The following is an 18,483-nucleotide window of genomic DNA, read 5'->3' as shown; positions in this document are numbered from 1 at the left end:
TATCAGGCTATAATGTCACAGAAACAAGATTGTTTTCTGTAGGATTAAGTAGAAGAGGCCTGATCCTAGGAGGTGGGAGGGCCCTTAGCACCTACAGGAGAAGACAAGCTAGTAAGAAAGGACACACTTATTCCAACGCCAATATTTATGAGAGCAATCCTGCAGTCAAAACTCCCATTAATATCAATATGAATCTTAAGTGAAGGAAGGATACATGATTGGGTCCACTGACAAAAGTAGAGGAAATAATATTATTTTCTATGAATGTTCTCTTTTTTGAGGTTTGCTCCAATATGAAAGTCTCTGTTTGAAGCCAGAAATCTAATAGCAGAGCCAAACAACCAAGCTTTATTCGGTTATTCTGCTTTCTATATGTTCACAGAACTCCTACAGATACTGACAGCTAAAGGTTGGAATCCAGATCTGCCATATGGCTTATACAGAAACGTGCTACCTGACCCTGTTGTCACTAAACACTTAGCCATGCTGATATTAATGGGACAATTGTGCTTTAAAATAAATATTTTTACAAGTTTTTGATGAAATCTCTCACTCTATGGTAAACCGTTCCCCCACTAATGAAATCTCAACAGAATAATTTGTTAAATCTGATATGTTATTTAACAATTTAATCAAAGTTATTTTATTGTGTTAAATCTGATATTGATGTGAATCAAGCATTCTGAAATAAACAGCTAGGGTCTGATCTTCCCAAGTGTTGACCAGACACACAACTCCAGCGGGAGATACAGGTGCTCAGGACCTCTGAAAATCAAGCCAATATAGTCTTTTCAATAGAAGGAAACGTCCTTGCCCAGGATCAAATAGAGCTTCTGAGAAAGCGTCCAGTGACTGGTTATCTGTCACCTCATTCAACAAATGGTTTTAAAAAACAATTCTCAGTTCTTACTTTGTGAGTATTCCTCTCCCATTGGAGGTGGATGGTCTTCGTCCCAGTCCACTGTGTCTTCATCTGTTAATACTACAATGTGGCATTCACGTTCTCCTTTCCTGGCACTGCCCACCATTATGGGCAGAATAAGCTCTTCCAGGTAGTTATCAAACTGCTTGTGAGCTCCATCATTAGAGAGTTCATGCAACAAAGCACCTAAAAGGAGACAAATCAAGTACAAATAAGTAAGCATTACTGATCTGCCATGGTGTTTTATACCAAACTGAACTAGAACACACATTTCTGGGGATATGACTCCGTAAGATGGCTTTAAAACCACCACCACCACTTGCCTTTCTGTAGCACTCAATCTGATGATCTCAAAGCACTTTATAAACATTAATGAATAAAGCCTCATAACCTCCCAGTAAGGAAAGTGTTGTTCCCATTTTACAGATGGGAAACTGAGGGTAGAAAAAAAAATCAAGGCCAAATGTTTCAAAAACAAGGCTCCTACTGTAAATTTATAATTAGGCCCCTAAATAAAGGTGGCCTGATCTTCAGAGGTGCTGAGCATGCACAGATCTCTAACAATGTCAATGGCAGCTGTGTTTACTCAGGCCACTTATTTATGTACCTGTAGATAGATTTAGGCACCCAAGCGTGGACTCAATGGCTTGTCCACACACAGTCACTGGGAGAGCCCATAAATCCCAATCCCTTTAACCACGGCACCATTTCACCATTTTATGTAACATACATCCCAACCCTATGCTTTATTGATAGTTATATCTACAACAAACGAGTACCCATCCCAAGGCCCTGGGAACCTTTGACAACCCCCTTAAAAACATACATTCATACGAACAGTATCTCTAGTCCACTTTCCAGATCACAATGCTGGCAACAGCAAAAATAGAATACAAAGTTGATTTAAATTTTAGAGCCATTACAAGGAATGATTTTTTTTTAAAAAGAGCCAAGACCCAATCAATATAGTAAAATCATAATAGAGAATGAATAATAGATTATCATGAATTCTTAGTGAATTTAAATGTATGCATCTGTCGCAGATCCACAGGATCAGTGGTAGGCACCCCAGGTTTCGAACAGTCTGTAGGATTAAGCCCTTCAGTGTGCCTGCCAGACCCCAAGGGGTCTCACTCTTCCTGCACAGGGTAGGTCATGCTATCTCAACCGCCGCCTTAGACTGAACCTCTAGGGCACCAGCACTCCTGTTTCACAGCAAGTCCAGCAGAGACAGATGCCTGGCAGAGACTTGTACGCTCTTCAGGGATTAATGCACCTCACCAAGCATTTGCAGTGACACCCAACAGTCGGGTTTGTTAGTTAATTGGAACACAGCACAGGAAGTCTTTAGGTTACCACAAAGACCTGAAGGTTAAAGCATTGTCCATTCTGGTTAGCCCAGAGCTCAGCCAAGCTGTAGTGAACTCCATTATTCAAGCTCTGAGACTCTCTGAGGCCTGGTCTACACTAAATGTTAGGTTGACCCAGCTACATCAGTGAGGGGTGTGAAAAATCCACCCCCCTGAGCAGCACAATTAAGCTTACCTAACACCCAGTGTAGACAACGCTAGGTCGACAGCAGGATTCGTCCGTTGACCTAACTACCGCCTCCTGGGAAGGTGGCTTACCAACGCCAACAGGAAAACCCGGCCCCTCGGCATAGGTAGAGTCTACACTAAAGTGCTGCTGTAGACAAGCCCTTAGTTCGACCTCCTTTGTGACGTCTCAGGTGAGAGCCCAGACCCCTTCCAGCAGCCCACTCGTATCCCCACCTCACATCTTCCCAGTCCTTTGTTCCCAAGCTGAGGAAGTTTGCCCTGTTTCCCTGCTGGGAGGTAGGGAAATCCACCTGCCTCTGAGCCCTTGGTTACGAGAGTCATGGCTACGTATGCCGGCAAAATTTAGGTTGCTCAAGGTTTATAGAGCTCTCTCCTGTCGGCTTACAGCGGCTACGCGAGCGATCTTACAGTGGCACAGCCGTGCTGCTGTAAACTCGCTTGTGTAGACGTGGCCTAGGGGTCAATGTCCTGGTGACTGGATTTGCTATTGTCTTCTCAGATTTACCATAGATATGGGGTCAGCGTCAGCCAGTCCTTTCAATGACTCATTCAGGCTCAGACAGCTAGGCTTCATTCATACAGATGTCTCAGCGTGCTCTGAGAGCGAACAGTCCTCCTCTCACTAATGATGCAATGCATAAGGGAAACTGAGGCCCACACCAGGGTCACAAAAATATTGCCTCATCACAGCATCATTTCCAGCAATAGCCCTCCAGTATTTACATTCTTGCAATTATTTGCAATCCCACACAAAGTGAAGAGCAAGAACTTGGATCTTGCAAGATGCGGAGCACTCTGGCCCTGGTCCAACAAAGCTCTTAAGCACATGCTTAGTTTTTAGCACATCAGTAGTGCCACCGGAGTCAATGGGACAAAAGTGCTTAAAGTAAATCACACGATTAAATGCTTTGCTGGATTGGGGCCGAAGTGCTCAGCACCTTGTAGGATCAAGCCCTAACTTCTAGCTAATTTTCTCTCCCCTGTACTTACTTAGGTCTTGACATTTGATTGTGTTGAAATCAAAGTTGATACAGAGGTAATCGCACGTATCTCTGAGATCAGGGATAGAAATTCCATCGGGGCAGTTAATGATTCCAGTTTTGTAATAATCCTGTAAATAAATTGTTAAGGAGGAAGATGATGTTTCTTTTTTAAAAAAAATCTCAGGCTAACCTGAAATATTGTTGTTAATTAACTTATCATTCTGCTGGCAGACAGTCACGGACAACTGTGTTAGCTAGCAAAAAAAAAAAAGAAAAAAGAAAAGAAAGCAGCTTTGCTGTGTAACAGAGGAATTATTCATGCAATTAATAATGGGGTGACTGAGGGCAGAGCTCAGAAACTGAAATGGTATAAAGGGAGGGAAAAGAAGTGGCAACACAAGTTCCGAGATGGCAGATTGAGCCATGTAAGAAAGAAGAGATTAAGATTTATAATCCGAATGTAAAATAGTTCTGGAACGTAAATTTGAAAGGGCATGCGGCTGCTTTGAAGGAAGCACAGCTTTGCAAACATGATGAACAACGGTTTTCATAGCTAAAAATGTGCCCTCACCAGCACTGTGTGAAATACAGTGGAGCTAATTCCTTCTGCAATTTCATATTCTCCCTTTTCATTTGGCCGAGTGAAATTATATTCTCTACCTGCTCCAAACATTCTGAAAGATAAAAACACATATACAAATATATTTAATACATTCAAAATGTGGACCAGATGGTGCACTGGCATTAAAAACAATCCAAAACAGTTCTATTATAGCTGGAGGCCCAAATTCAGTGCTTTATTTTATTGTGACTTTAAGAGATTTGATCTCAAACAGGCCCTGCTGTAGCAGAGTTCTGTGTCCATAACTGAACCATTCCACTGTATGGAAGAAGTAGCAGTCTCTGTTCTGTGAAGGCCGGCATTCAACCTTGGGTCAGATAAATGCTTCTTGGCTACCAATGCCCTCCCACTGAGGTCCAGCTTGAGATGGAAAAAGGATGGTGAAGTGGCAATGAGTATATATACTTGGCTAGTAGTAAGTAATCAAGATAGTGAGTTTACGATCAGGTCACTTATCTGCATAATAAAATATGTTATACGGGTTTGGAAGGGATCTCCAGGAGGCTCCTGGGACAGTTGGGGGACTAAGCCCCTGAATTACTCACGGCAGGACTGGGGAGGAGTGAAAGTCATGACAAATAGCAGAAAGGCAGAGGCTGAAGTGAGCCAGTGGAGTGTTTCCTACTGCCATACTCACTGCTGATTCAGTACTGACTCAGAGGCGGGAGCACTACCTACTGAATCATCAATTTCCCTCTTGCTGGCTCTAATCTAGAAGGTCTCCCAGCCAAGTGCTGAACCAGTCTGATCCCGCTTAGCTTATGAGAGCTGAGATCTCGCGTTCTAGTCGCTTTTGGAAAGCGTTTGTCCCATTTTAAACATCTTTAAAGTTATTGAAATCACCTACCTTCCCAGCATGGTGTCAGGATGAGCGGTGAAAATCTGCGGATTCACCACAAATCGAGTGCCATCTACAACAAGAGTCACTTTCTCTGGGGCCTGGGAGGATTGTGAACTACTGGTGGAGCCCATAGCGCTGCTTCCATTTCGTTCTTGAGCAATAAAATGGTCTAGATGTCTTTTACTCCCAGCTTTGGGATTAGTGCCAGTTGTATCTTCAGGGGTGGGTAGCATGTTACTGAATTGGGGAGTTGCTGGGCGAGAAGTGTATCTGAATTCTGTATCTAAACCCAACACAAACAAATATTGTGAGAATGAAACACTATTTGCTGGATAAGCACAGTTAATATTAAAACCCAACAATTAAATAGAAAAGCTTTGGGTCATGCAAGAAGGAAGAGCTGCTGACCGACATCAACACTTGGAGTTGAAAAGGGATGTCAATATATGGAATAGCATTTTGCAGGACATTATATTATGTCACACCATACTATATCTTCATGCTACAGAGGGCCTGACGTCTGATCTAGATTCAGATGCAAACTTCCCTACAGTTCTAGGGAACTCCGCTTAACGTGGATGTTTAAGTGGATAAAATGGGAGCATGAAGATTAAAATGAGGCTGAGAGAAAATACACTGATACCTGTCTTAAGCAACCGCTCAAAGGACTGAAGATGGAGCAGAATCATACTCTTATTTCTGAGCAGCCTCTTGTGCTGGTTTCATTTAATTACCTTCTCCTGTGGTATGTGTGGTAAAGATCTAGCGAACTAAACAAGGCCAGCTGTTGTGAACTCTGCAATTACAGGGGCCCTCTCAATGGATGTGGGGTTTAAACTGGATATAAATGTTATAATTTTGTGGCGTGTAAAAGGGCTGTCGTACCATTGCTTCCAAGTAATCCTCCATGACCCTGGCCCAGCCCTGGAAGGGCAGGTTTGAAACGAGAGTGGCTTCTATAAGAATGGTATAGAATAGGTCTGGTTTTAATTGAGAGCTGCTTCTAAGCTGAGATATTAAATACATATATGTTATTTCCTTTCTGAGACACAGCCGTCATTTAATAAGGGTTTTACTGAAGCAATAAATCATTATTATTTATTGATTGGGGGATAGCTCAGTGGTTTGAGCATTGGCCTGCTAAACCCAGGGTTGTGAGTTCAATCCTTGAGGGGGGCCACTGAGGGATCTGGGGCAAAATCAGTACTTGGTCCTGCTAGTGAAGGCAGGGGGCTGGACTTGATGACCTTTCAAGGTCCCTTCCAGTTCTCGGAGAGAGGATATCTCCATTAATTTAATTAGAGCTCAGACATTTGGGTATAAATATATAGGGCCTGCCATGTACCATTAATAACAAATATTTGGGGTACAAACATAAAGAATGGGCCTGATTTTGTGAGATGCCGAGTGCCCTCCATTCCCACTGAAGTCAAGTTTGCCGATGAGGACACAACATCTCACTGGATCGTGTCCATTACTTGATAAATATTAACTGAGAAACAGCTTTTAATATGAATTATATATATAGTGGGCAAGTACATATGACCAAGAATAGGCTGATAAAGACTGGGGCCCTGCTTCAGTGGAGTCCAGTGGATTCCCTCCCAGCCGCTTGGGAAAGAGACATGATCATCTTTCCAAGACAACACTATCCCAGACCTCATCGCGAACCTGCATCTTTCATACTGACATGATTAACACAGATTTTGCAAGTGCAAATAACTAAGTAAGGGCACATGTATGTGCACGTTCAATTCTGTGCACTCACAAGTGCAGGCCATTTTGAGGCCCAGCTGAAAATGTGTCCTTCAGTATCCTGAATTGCCTTCTGGATCCTGAGAAACATTTCCCCAGGAATCAAAGGGCCTTAGTTACATGTTGTTACAAAATAGATGTGTCCATCATCCTTACCATCATTCCTGGGCACTGCAGAAATGCTAGGGGTTTGGCTGCCTAGGGCCAGGCTATCTTCTTCTGGATCATGGACTGGAGGAGTTATATTTTCTGCAGGGTGATTGGACTCTTGATTTCTTGACTGGTCAGTCCCACTGGCACAGTTAATATTCATGCTGGGCCTCTGTAACGCAAACTGACTGTCGATCCTTAGAGAGGTCCTATAAGAGAGGATCACAGGCTAGTAGGGTTGGAAGAGACCTCAAAGGTCATTGAGTTCAACTCCCTCTACCTAGGGCTGGATCCAAAGCCCATTCAAGTCAATGGGTGTCTTTCCACTGACTTCAGACCTACTCTAATCCGTGGAGAGTTTTAGCTAATCTCATTTTGAATGGCTCACTGACGTCTCAGTGACTTTCCCTGGCAGATGTTCTGTTGTAGAACTACACTTACCATCAGGAAGCTTGTCCTACATCTAAACAAAACTTGCCATTTTTAGATGAACCTTTTTGACCCTCAGTAAGGGTCCCAACTCCCCCCCACAACTGCTCCCTCTCACCTCCGCAGTCCTTTCGTATCCCATCCCTGCCAAGCACCAGAAGGTAGAGAGCTTTCTGCTTCCTGCGCACCTGACCGCAGCCGCCAGGGACAACAATGGGGTTCCAAGGAGAGAAAAGGGAGGACCATTGGGGATTCACTGATGGCAAGTCTCAAACAAACCCTCCGTCCTAGCAGCCACAAACCCTCCCTCCTCTGAGCACAGTGTCCCCTAGAGGTTCCTTCAGTAGCTACTCTCTGAAGACTTGTTCAGTGTTGAATAGGGTCTCTCCCCCCCCTTCACACAATTTCCTCTCAATATTTGTGTAGCGCCATCTTATCCCTGTTTTCCCCTGGTACTTTCTTGCACATGAGGTCTTCCAACCCTCATATGCAATACCTAAACCTGTCGCTTCTTCATCTAAAACATTTTAATAATCCAGCCTTTCCTCTCCATCCTTCCTACTAAACCCCTGCCTCATGGTCACAGGGCTAGGTGTGTCTCGGTGCTCTCTCTGGTCTCTGAGTGCACCCGTCGGGTACCAGCCTCGTGCCATTCCTCTCCTGGGATGGAGTCATGCAATTCTCCTACTCTTACACAGGGTACTGTGGCCCAGGCTATCAACCATGCTAAGCCAGCAGGTCCAACTGGGGTTGATACCTGAAGTTCTTCCCTTTGGGAGTCTGTGACCAGTGATAAATAGTAGTCAGTGAGCCCTTTAACCAACGTATTGTTTAATCTTAATTATACGAACAAAGCATAACACAAGAAAAGAATAGTTTTTTAAAACAATAAATGGTCTATACGCATCTATCTCATCCATAGGATTACCATCCCCCCGAAGAGAACCTAAAAGGACTAACTTCCTCAGACAGCCCCCGCAGTGTATCAGTCTGTCCCCCAAAGAGCCCTCAAACAACTGACTGACTGCTGGACAGAGTCCTTTTAACTGTTTATAGTCTTTTTAATCTGTTGGTTCCCAGCACTGGCAAAACAAGCTTTGTAACCTGGCTGGAGCCCAGAAGGTATGATCTTCACAGTTAGTAGCTCAGGCACAGTCTCCTAACCCCTCGGAAGTGTTTGCCAGGAGATATCTTATCTCAAACCACTGTGTTGCCTTCCTATTGGTTTCCCAACCCTGTTCATTTAACCCAGTGCTGCTGCATATTAAACCTCCCAATATTTAACCCAATACAATTGTACAGTAACTATCCCAAAAACCGTATCGCAGTGTTCCTGCGTTATTGCCGAGCTGTCCCACATTTGCCAAACCCTGGTCCAGGCCTTCATCGGCTCTTGCTTTAACTAATGCGACCCCCCTCCCGTGTACACTAAAAGCCACCCTCTTCCACTTTTACCATTCTGAGCCCATCGCCCCTACTCCTTGTATCTATCTAATCACTGGTTTCTTCTCATTCCATATCAGGTTCACTTCGTTTGTCATTATCTTTAAAGCTCTACCCATATATCTGTGCTCATTTCACCCAATCCTGCTGTATCCTCTCTCCCAACTGCTCCCCTTTGCCTCTTTCTCCCATTCTCATTTTGACACTTTCTTTCATGCTATGCCTGATACAAGACAACTTTCCCCTCTCTTTGCTTTGGGAGCCCTCCCTTTGATCCTTCAAATCCCCCTTATTTTTTAAAAAACTTTCCTACACTAAAAACAACGAGGAGTCCTTGTGGCACCTAGAGACTAACAAATTTATTTGGGCATAAGCTTTCGTGGGCTAGAACCCACTTCATCAGATGTATGAAGTAAAAAATAAAGGAAAGACTCCAACATGAAGCTGCAGAACTGGAGTTAATTTGCAAACTAGATACCATCAGATTAGGCCTGAATAAAGACTGGAAGTGGTTGGGTCATTATAAAACCTAAACTTTATTTCCCCAATACTAATGTCTCCCTACTGTTACTCACACCTTCTTGTCAACTGTCTGAAATGGGCCACTCTCTTAACATTCAAAAGTTATTTTTCCTCCTTTGGTATCCTGCTGTTAATTGATTTATCTCGTTAGACTGACCTCATACTTGGTAAAACACCCCCATCCTTTCATGTATTTATATCTGCTCCTGTATTTTTTACTTCATACATCCGATGAAGTGGGTTCTAGCCCACAAAAGCTTATGCCCAAATAAATTTGTTAGTCTCTAAGGTGCCACAAGGACTCCTTGTTGTTTTTGCTGATACAGACTAACACGGCTACCACTGAAACCTTTCCTACCCTAATTTCACTAATGAGGTGTCTACCACTTCCTGAGCTTCAACCATGATTTAGTTGTATTGCCTTTGTCTCAGAGTCTAATGTTTTCAAGTGTGTTCTGTAAAACAGGATATAACATGTACCAAGCTACAGAATTAGTGAATAAAATATATTAGATAATGAAACAATGAGCTACTAATAAATAATAGCGAGGGAGCTTTTCAGTCATAATGCACCAAGAGGGATGGTCTTAATGAGCAGTACAACGGAGCTGAAATAAGGGTTTTAGGGCTGTCATTAGTGCAGCTCAGTGGAAGTGTTTCAGTCCTAATTAGAAATTAACAAAAGCGGCAACTAATTATTTTTTCTACATGTAAACACTAATTGAGTAACATATTTATTTCTGCATATTTTTAGAAAAGACGCTGCTTGTGCTTCATGTAACATTCATGAGAAAAAATAGCTCTTTGGCAACCACAGCACCTTCTTCTGAATAGCAATTCTATTTTAGAGAAGTACGACTGGCTCCAATGGATGCACAGCAACGTGAGAGACCTAGTAAGGACGTTTTAGTTTGAGGAAATTTAAGAGATCACAGTGCATCATTGTACAGAACTCCTATCACCAATTACTAGAATTTGGCTAGACTTAAACTGCTGCACGACAAAATTAATCTCCAAGTAATGAACACATTTAAATGAACACCACATGACAACTCTGTTTCTATCTATCACATATATTTAGAAATAAATCAATTAAGATTACAAAGCTTTATCACATATTTTTTAGGCCTGTTCCACATGTAAAACCTATACTGGCATAGCAGCTGGCTAGGAGTGCAGTTTGTTTGGTTTTTTACACCAGCATGGCTATGGAAGTATAAGTCCGACTGTAGACATACTTAGACCGGCATAAATATGACTTTGCCAGCATAACGTATGTCTCTTGGGGAATCTGTGTGAGCTGTGACAGCAGAACCACTTTTTTTCTGATATAAGATGTGTCTACACTAGGAGGGTTTGCCAGTATAGCTATACCACAGCAAAACGTTTCTAGTGTAGACAAGACCTCACACACTATAAATCTACATCAAACCTTCCAAATATGCTACATTTAAGCAATGATAGGTGACAAAGAAATACTGGTACCTATTGATCATAATTGTATAACTATCAAATAGCTGCTGTGATCAAATCTTAACTGAATTTTTGTGATCAGTCAACCAACAAATTTTGCCGTCAGTTTTGCTCCAGATTAAATACACATATACATCAGAGATTCCACGAGCCACATATTGATCTCCAGCACTCTGTAGGAGCCTGGATTGAAATGACGCAATCCTTTCTCATAGTTTCTTATAAACTGGTGTTATGAAAGAGAAAGCTAGATGTACCAGACACCTATATGTTGCAATAAATTTAATATCACTCAGATAGCTTTTTTTCAGATAGGAGGGAGGGATAGCTCAGTGGTTTGAGCATTGGCCTACTAAACCCAGGGTTGTGAGCTCAATCCTTGAGGGGGCCACTTAGGGATCCGCGGCAAAAATCAGTACTTGGTCCTGCTAGTGAAGGCAGGGGGCTGGACTCAATGACCTTTCAAGGTCCCTTCTAGTTCTATGAGATAGGTATATCTCCATATTATATTAATTTAACCTGCTGAATGTGCTTTTTATAAGAAGTTGGCTTTCAGACATCTTATTTCTCATCCTCTTCCTCCCACACAAGTAAGTGAATTTAGTGCTGGTGAAAGGTACCAGACTAACAGCCCTCAAGATGTAGCAGCAGGTGCACACCACTATCAACCCCGCGAGTTCTTAGAAGCAATGCGGCGGGTGTTCCCCATTGATTTAAACTGAAATTGTGAGTGCTCGGCCCTTCTGTAAATCTGGCAAAATGTGAATAATGCCAGTTGTGTTTCCACTGCGGCAGCGTGGCTACGCTCTTCCCCCAACAAAAGTCTGTGCCTTACAGATGTGACTGAACCCCAGTTTTGGTGGATTAACAAGATAGGTGTTATTGAGTCAGCATTTTATGCCATGACCACACGCGGATGGTACAACAGATACTTATTTAATGTACCTACAATTATATGAACAATCCAGCATGGACAATGGTTCTTAAGCCCATATAACAAGGCTATATTGAAATCCTCCCAGTTCATTAATATCCTGACTGGGGTAAAGGTACATTACCTTAATCCTTGCCATGGTGGGAACAAGCATATATATCATCTTCAAAGCTCTTTACAAACATTAACTAATTAATCCTTTGAACACGCATGTGAGGTACTGTCAGAACGTGTTTTAATGATAGAAAACAGAGGCACAGGGAAGACAAGGACTTTTCCAAAAGTGGCCATGGATTCTGAGTGCCCAACCTGAAACAGCTTGGGCCTGATTTTCAGAGGTGTTGAGGGCACTCAGCTCCCACTGCCTTCAACTGGACTTCTGGGTACTGAGCACCTCTGAAAATCAGGCCCATCATGTCTCAAGTTCAGCACCAAAACAAGTTTTTGAACATCTAGGCTGTGACCTTGCAAGGGAGTTAGTGCCAGAGCCAAAATTAAAACTCAGGTCTGGTTCCTAGCCAGGACCGGTGCTACCATTAAGGGAAACTAGACGGTTGCCTAGGGTGCCAAGATTTGGGGGCGCCAAAAAGCGGTGCCCCCAATTTTTTTTTACAGCGTTCCTGGGCTGGGCTGCTGGCGGTGCGCTGACACATGCGGCTCAGACTCCCTTTCCCAGCGCAGCGGCCGCTCCACTTCTCCCGCCTCTCAGGCTTGCAGCGCCAATCAGCTGTTTGGCGCAGCAAGCCTGTGAGGGGAGGAGAATTAGAGCAGGGGTGGCGTGCTCGGGGAGGAGGTGGAGCAAAGGTGAGCTGGGGTGGGGAGCTGCCACATGGCTCCCCGGGCCGGGGTGGTGGGGAGCTCCTGCGGGTGTGTGTGTGTGTGTGTGTGTGTGCCTCAGGGCGTCTGGGGAGCTGCCGCAGGGCTCCCCACCCCAGCTCACCTCTGCTACGCCCCCTCCCCGAGCATGCCATTGCTGCTCCACTTCTCCCGCCTTCCAGGCTTGCGGCGCCAATCAGCTCCCCGGGGGCGCCTCAGGGCAGGGGGGGGGAGCTGCCGCAGGGCTGGGGGGGGGGGGGGCACAAGGGCGCGAAACTTCCTTGCACCGGCCCTGTTCCTAGCATTTGATTTTACTTGGTGTGACAATTTGGGGAACCTGCCTATGTGCATATTATGAAATCTGTTTAGTTATATGAAATTGTTGTATCAGTAAATGGCTCAATGCATAGAGAGTCAGTCATGGGCTGGCAAGGTCCCTGGTGTCAGCCATCTTGTCTGGAAGAAGCTTCAGAAAAAAGAAAACACTTGTTAAAGTTAACAATTAGGCTCTGGCCAAACAATGGATATGCAAAGAAGAGTGTCAGAGCTGGAAAACCACTTTGATCAAGTTTATCTGCAGGGAGTGCAGAATGGAAAATCCCCAAACAGGAGAACAAAGGGACAGAGGTGATAGAGCAGGGGCTAAAAAAGACTAAAGGAAATGTGGGGTAAAAGAGAGGTACAGAGGGGCATGTTTTCATAGCAGAGGGGACTGTTTTTGATTGAGGCATCAGCTGAGAAAAAAAGAAGGTGGCTGCAGGAGACAAACTCACTCTATTATTTCTAGAAGCTACATACAGGAGTGGGGTCCTGGACTCTGTCCAAATACTAAAGAATGCTCAAGAGTGGTGAGGAAGCGGAGGCAGGGAAGGACATATAAGTGGTCTATGATTTTGTCTAGATCTGTGTATCTCGTGCCATCCAAAGTAAACAATAATTATGTTAGAAACCTTGACAAAGCCTGTGTGTTATGTGCTTCAACTATCATGTGTTACTGAAGAGATAAACTGTAAACCAGAGGGCCCGCAAGGCTGGAGCTCTGGGAAAGATCGTGCTTAAACGACTGGGGTTTCTTCGCAGAGAGGGGCCTCGGGCTGCTGAGCCATGAGGTTCCACTTCCGTGAAGGGGTAACAGAGTCTGTGCCCAGGAAGCGTGTCAGCGGTCAAAGACAGTGCTGGAGCCTACTCAGATCACGGGAAGTTTAAGAGCACATGGGTCCTGTGTAGTGGGGCCCACACACAGCAGCCTACTGAGTATCCTGCAAGGGGAGATTTACAGGGCTGATATACTTGGCTTGGGACATTTGCCCATTTCCTGGAAAAGGAAATCTCCATTTTAAAATAACTTAGAAAATTAAAACATTTCTCAATAGTCAAGAGATTGAGAGAAAAATTGTGTTGGTTACAAAACTGGAAGGTGCAGGGTTATCTGTCGTGATTCACTGAGGAATGTGGTTGTAAGAAGCTACAAAGGCAGTCCGGCAGGGAATAAGGAAGAACAGTTTTTACATTTGAAAGTGAAAACTGACACAGCTTCATTTGGTACAGCATCTTTCAGACAGCCTGCAAAACACTCTGCAGAGTTAAATAACAATCAGACTGATGCTTGTTCCACATGATTCTCAATAAGGTAGAACTCTCTGTGACGTTCCATAATGTTTTATGGAAATATGGTTATGAGTGTGAATATGATGTAACTGGAATATACTTTATGCAAAAGGTCTCTTGTATCATGCCAAAGCTTATAATCTACGGAGTGTGTTCATCCTATTTGTATGCACGTATCATTCTGGTATCTGAAGCTAGAAATATGAAGTATAACTCTGAGGTCCTAGTGTAACTATGCAAAGTGTGGGCCATTAATGGTGGTTTAGAATCTTGATGGCTCTCATTGACTAGGACAATTAGTTGTAGATAATTTATTTACCTGCAAGCCTTCCTGTGGAGGTGTGGGCCAGCCTGTGGGTAACGTGACATGTGACCATGTCACATGATACTGGAATCCATCTTAAATCTGGTACTTTTCCATTTAGAAGGAGGGGTGGGGACAAAAGATTCTCACCTTGTGTCAAAGCTACAAAAGGGGGTGGAACAGAACAAAGGTGGCTGCCAGTCATGAGAACACCCCTAGTTTCCACCTAAGATGTCTGCTGGAACTAACAAGGACTGTGCCAGGGGAAAGGATTGGGCCCAGACTAGGAAGGAGTCTAGTCTGTGAAAGAAGCTTATTGGAACATCTCTGAAGGTGAGATTTTACCTGTAAACAGTTTCTTAATGTATTAGGCTTAGACTTGCGTGTTTTGCTTTATTTTGCTTGGTGACTTACTTTGTTCTGTTATTACTTGAAACCACTTAAATCCTACTTTTTATTCTTAATAAAACCACTTTTGTTTATTTTTGAACCCAGAGTAAGTGATTAATACCTGGGGGAGCAGACAGCTGTGCATATCTCTCTATCAGTGATATAGAGGGCAAACAATTTATGAGTTTACCCTGGATAAGATTTATACAGAGTAAAATGGATTTATTTGGGGTTTGGATTCCATTGGAAGCTGGGTGTCTGGGTGCTGGAGATAGGTGACCTGCTGAGCAGTTTTTGGTTAAAGTCTGCAGCTTTGGGGGCGTGGACCAGACCTGGGTCTGTGTTGCAGCAGGCTAGCGTGCCTGGCACAACAAGAAAGGGTTCTGGAGTCTCAAGCTGGCAGGGAAAACGGGCTCAGAGGTAATTCCAGCACGTCAGGTGACAGTCCCAAGAGGGTCTCTGTGACTGAACCCGTCACTCCCTCCATTTGGATCTTCCCTGTTGCGCATTGAAAGGGTGTGTGTGGGGGGAATGGCTAGCTGCCTCTACTACACTATTCTTCCCTGCTCTCTGTGATATTAGGGATCACACCCCACAGCACACAATCCCCTCACACAGATATTAGAGGGGTTGACTGGGCTACCTATTACAGAGTGAAATAAAAAATAATTGTAAACAGAGAATGTGGCAATGGAAAATAGTTACAGTATGTTCACAAAAATAAATATCCAGCAACAAAAGTTCATCTGAATTTAGAGCCCGGCAAATCTGAAGATATCCGCTTTATATCCATGGATATTTGCATCATGTTTGCGGATATCCGCAAACATGGTCTGCAGATCGGATGCAGATACAAATTTTGTATCCATGCAAGGCTCTATCTTCATTCAAAGTATTTTATAAAATGAAAGATAATAAAAACCTAGTGCAGACCTGCTGTCTCCTGCCAACTCTTATTTTCATGGCGATACTATGTCCTTCTTCCTTATCCCAATATAAATTTGATATTTAGTTGATAGCTTTTAAAGACACATTACCAGGTGGTTTAGGTTAGGAGGTTTTATAAAACCTAAAATGAATGGAAATTTTTCATGAATTAAACTGAATTTTGTTTGGAATTAAACATTTCCCTAGTGTGTGGCAACCCCGCCCTGGCACTGAAGCACTGTGCTTTGTGCATGACAGCAGGAAGAGTAAAACTGACTAAAAACAGTGAAAGTGACTAGTTTAATTCACCATTCAAAATGCTAGAGGCAACAAAGAAACAATCTCATATTTAAAATTCTTCCAACCTTAATAATTTAAAGTGTAACCAAGATGAATAAAACAAAATCTTAGTTTTAAGGTGACAGTGTCCCTTTAAATCCCCAAAGAAATTTCCATATGGAAGTAGGCTGAGAAACATGAGTTAAGCAGGAAATACACACTTAGAATGGGTGTGCCTGACCTAATTCTATACTACATAACAATTTAGAACAGGAATGTATGTGTACTCTAATTGCACGTCTTTCTAAAGGTTTATCCTTGCTGTAATTTCCTAAGACACATCCTGAGAACATGCCAAAATGAAAGGAAGCTGCACATTTGCCTATGCCTTTACAATTCCTAGTTTGGAGAGTAAAAGGGAGATTGCACGAGAGGTTAAGATGAATGAGGAAAAAATATAGAAGGAACAGCATGTCGCAAGAATTGGTATTGAGGCCACTTTTGTGGATTTTGTATCTATACCTAGGGAGGAAACAGTAAACACGACGGAATTGGTTTCTGATGTGACACCGGGGGAAGCCCGTACCCCTTGAGCCTCTGCTCAGCAGCCAGGCACAACTGCAGTCCATGAAACAGTGGTAAGCACAGCTGGCTGACTACACAGGTGGGTGGAGATTTGGTGTATAGTGCACCCCCTGAAAGGGTGTAGCAGTGCTCCCCTTGTGTGTTGGAGAACTAGGGCAAGGAATTCTTCCCTGAGGTCTCCAGGGGTCAATGTGGCTTCAGCACAAGGCTATGCCTATATATAGCACAATTGGGACCAAAGGGAAGAGGGTGATAACAGTTAGCATCACTTAAGACTGAGGGGCTGTGGCAGATAAATGATTTCTGTAACTCGTGGGAGAGAAAGGCAAAAGAACAAGAAGGAATATATCCTCAAGCTACAAAACAACAGGCCCGAGAAAGACCTGGATGGGAAGGAGAGGATAAAATGGAACTCCAAACCCAGGGTCTGACAGCAGGACAAAGTAGACAGTTCCAGTGTGTATAGCGGAACCTCATGAATGGCGGGGAGTCTCGGTGAGGAACCGTGAAGTTTATGGACCACTCCAGAGAGGGCCAAGAGTGGGGGAACAAGCCCCACTGGCTGATTGTAAGTGCCCTACCTCTGATTTCAGTGGGTTACAGAGAGGTGTGGTGCAGCCTGGGGTTACACGTTCCTCCCCCATTTGACAGTGACAAATAGGTCATCACCCACATCAGCCCTGCCCCCAGTTGTGCTGATCAGTGCTTCAATAAACTGCTAGCCCAACAACTCCTTTTTGATACAGATTATTTGGCTGTACTGCAGAAACAGATTTTTCTTGGAGAAAGATGGGATTCAGAAAACTGTGATGAAAAAACAGGAAAGTGGAATTAAAACAGGGGGACCTAAAATTTGCTATTTAAAAGGCCATCTTGGCAACCTGTCAGCAGCCCAATTTCGGCACTCATTTTCACAAAATTGTTAGTCAAAAAATGAGCACAGCACAATCATAATATATGCTCATATCTTCCTTGAGAGGGAGACAGAAATTGCTTGTCATAGAATATCAGGGTTGGAAGGGACCTCAGGAGATCAAATAGTCCAACCCCCTCCTCAAAGCAGGACCAATCCCCAGACAGATTTTTGCCCCAGATCCCTAGATGGCCCCCTCAAGGATTGAACTCACAACCCTGGGTTTAGCAGGCCAATGCTTAAACACTGAGCTATCCCTCCCCTTCATCAACTTTGTCTTCTGAGCCTGCAGTTATAGGGAAATAATTCCAGATCGTTGTACAGAATAAAATCATAATATGATCTAAAAAAAAAAATTTACACACACACACAGCTCCATTAGAGGGGAAGAGCAGATCAGGGTCCCGGTTCTGAACTCACACCAATGTCAAAAAGACGGAACTCCACTGAAACCAATGGAGTTCAACTGATGTAAATTAGATCAGAATCAAACTTCTGGAGTTTTGGCTGGTTAAAATTATTAGACTCCCTATATCATATCATATCATATCATATCATATCATATCATATCTCTAGTAGCTAAAATATAGGAAACTGGAGGTACCACCAGACTGCATTGGTTCTCAGGCTGCACCTTGGGTGCCCATGGAGTCATAACAAACAAAACGGAGTTGGTGCAGAGGGGTTTCAGTGGGCTTGGGAGAAATCGAAACCTGCTATATTGTTTCTGCTCCTTACTTTTTCTGAACTTCCGTCTTTTTGGTCTGCTTTGCTCCTTTCTGTGCTCCACGATGGAGAGCCTTTCTAAAAATAATAATAATATATACATGATACATATGAAAACTACATTAGCAAAACAAATTTTCACTGTAAATTGTATCAAACTAATAAAGAGGGAGATAAGGCTGCTTTTCTATTTGTCATACATAAAGGCTAGTCAGAATAAACATGAACCTAGCATTTTTTATCCACTCAAGCATAAAAGTGAGTCCATGCTTCCATGTTCAGTGTCAATAATATATGGTTTT

General features: G+C 43.3%; 1 protein-coding gene across 19 annotated transcripts in view; it reads right to left on the bottom strand.

Moving 5' to 3' along the window:
* KCTD20 (potassium channel tetramerization domain containing 20) overlaps positions 1 to 18,483 on the bottom strand; it is a 62,618-nt gene that overhangs the window by 17,350 nt on the left and 26,785 nt on the right. For 5 of the 19 annotated variants that reach the window (XM_065595015.1, XM_024114738.3, XM_042848952.2 and 2 more), the window contains 6 exons: positions 18,194 to 18,255; positions 6,839 to 7,041; positions 4,934 to 5,210; positions 4,036 to 4,138; positions 3,472 to 3,592; positions 911 to 1,108 (listed from right to left, as the gene is read on the bottom strand). In XM_065595015.1, the coding sequence (XP_065451087.1) occupies positions 911 to 1,108; positions 3,472 to 3,592; positions 4,036 to 4,138; positions 4,934 to 5,210; positions 6,839 to 7,041; positions 18,194 to 18,255 (964 nt within the window). Of the gene's footprint in view, positions 1 to 910; positions 1,109 to 3,471; positions 3,593 to 4,035; positions 4,139 to 4,933; positions 5,211 to 6,838; positions 7,042 to 7,379; positions 7,450 to 18,193; positions 18,260 to 18,483 lie in introns of all 19 variants that reach the window. The other 14 variants (XM_065595026.1, XM_065595024.1, XM_024114751.3 and 11 more) reach the window with 4 other exon arrangements.

The sequence above is a fragment of the Chrysemys picta genome, chromosome 4, assembly GCF_011386835.1.
Source record: "Chrysemys picta bellii isolate R12L10 chromosome 4, ASM1138683v2, whole genome shotgun sequence".
Classification (NCBI taxonomy): domain Eukaryota; kingdom Metazoa; phylum Chordata; order Testudines; family Emydidae; genus Chrysemys; species Chrysemys picta.
This window is presented reverse-complemented; position numbering and strand designations above follow the sequence as displayed.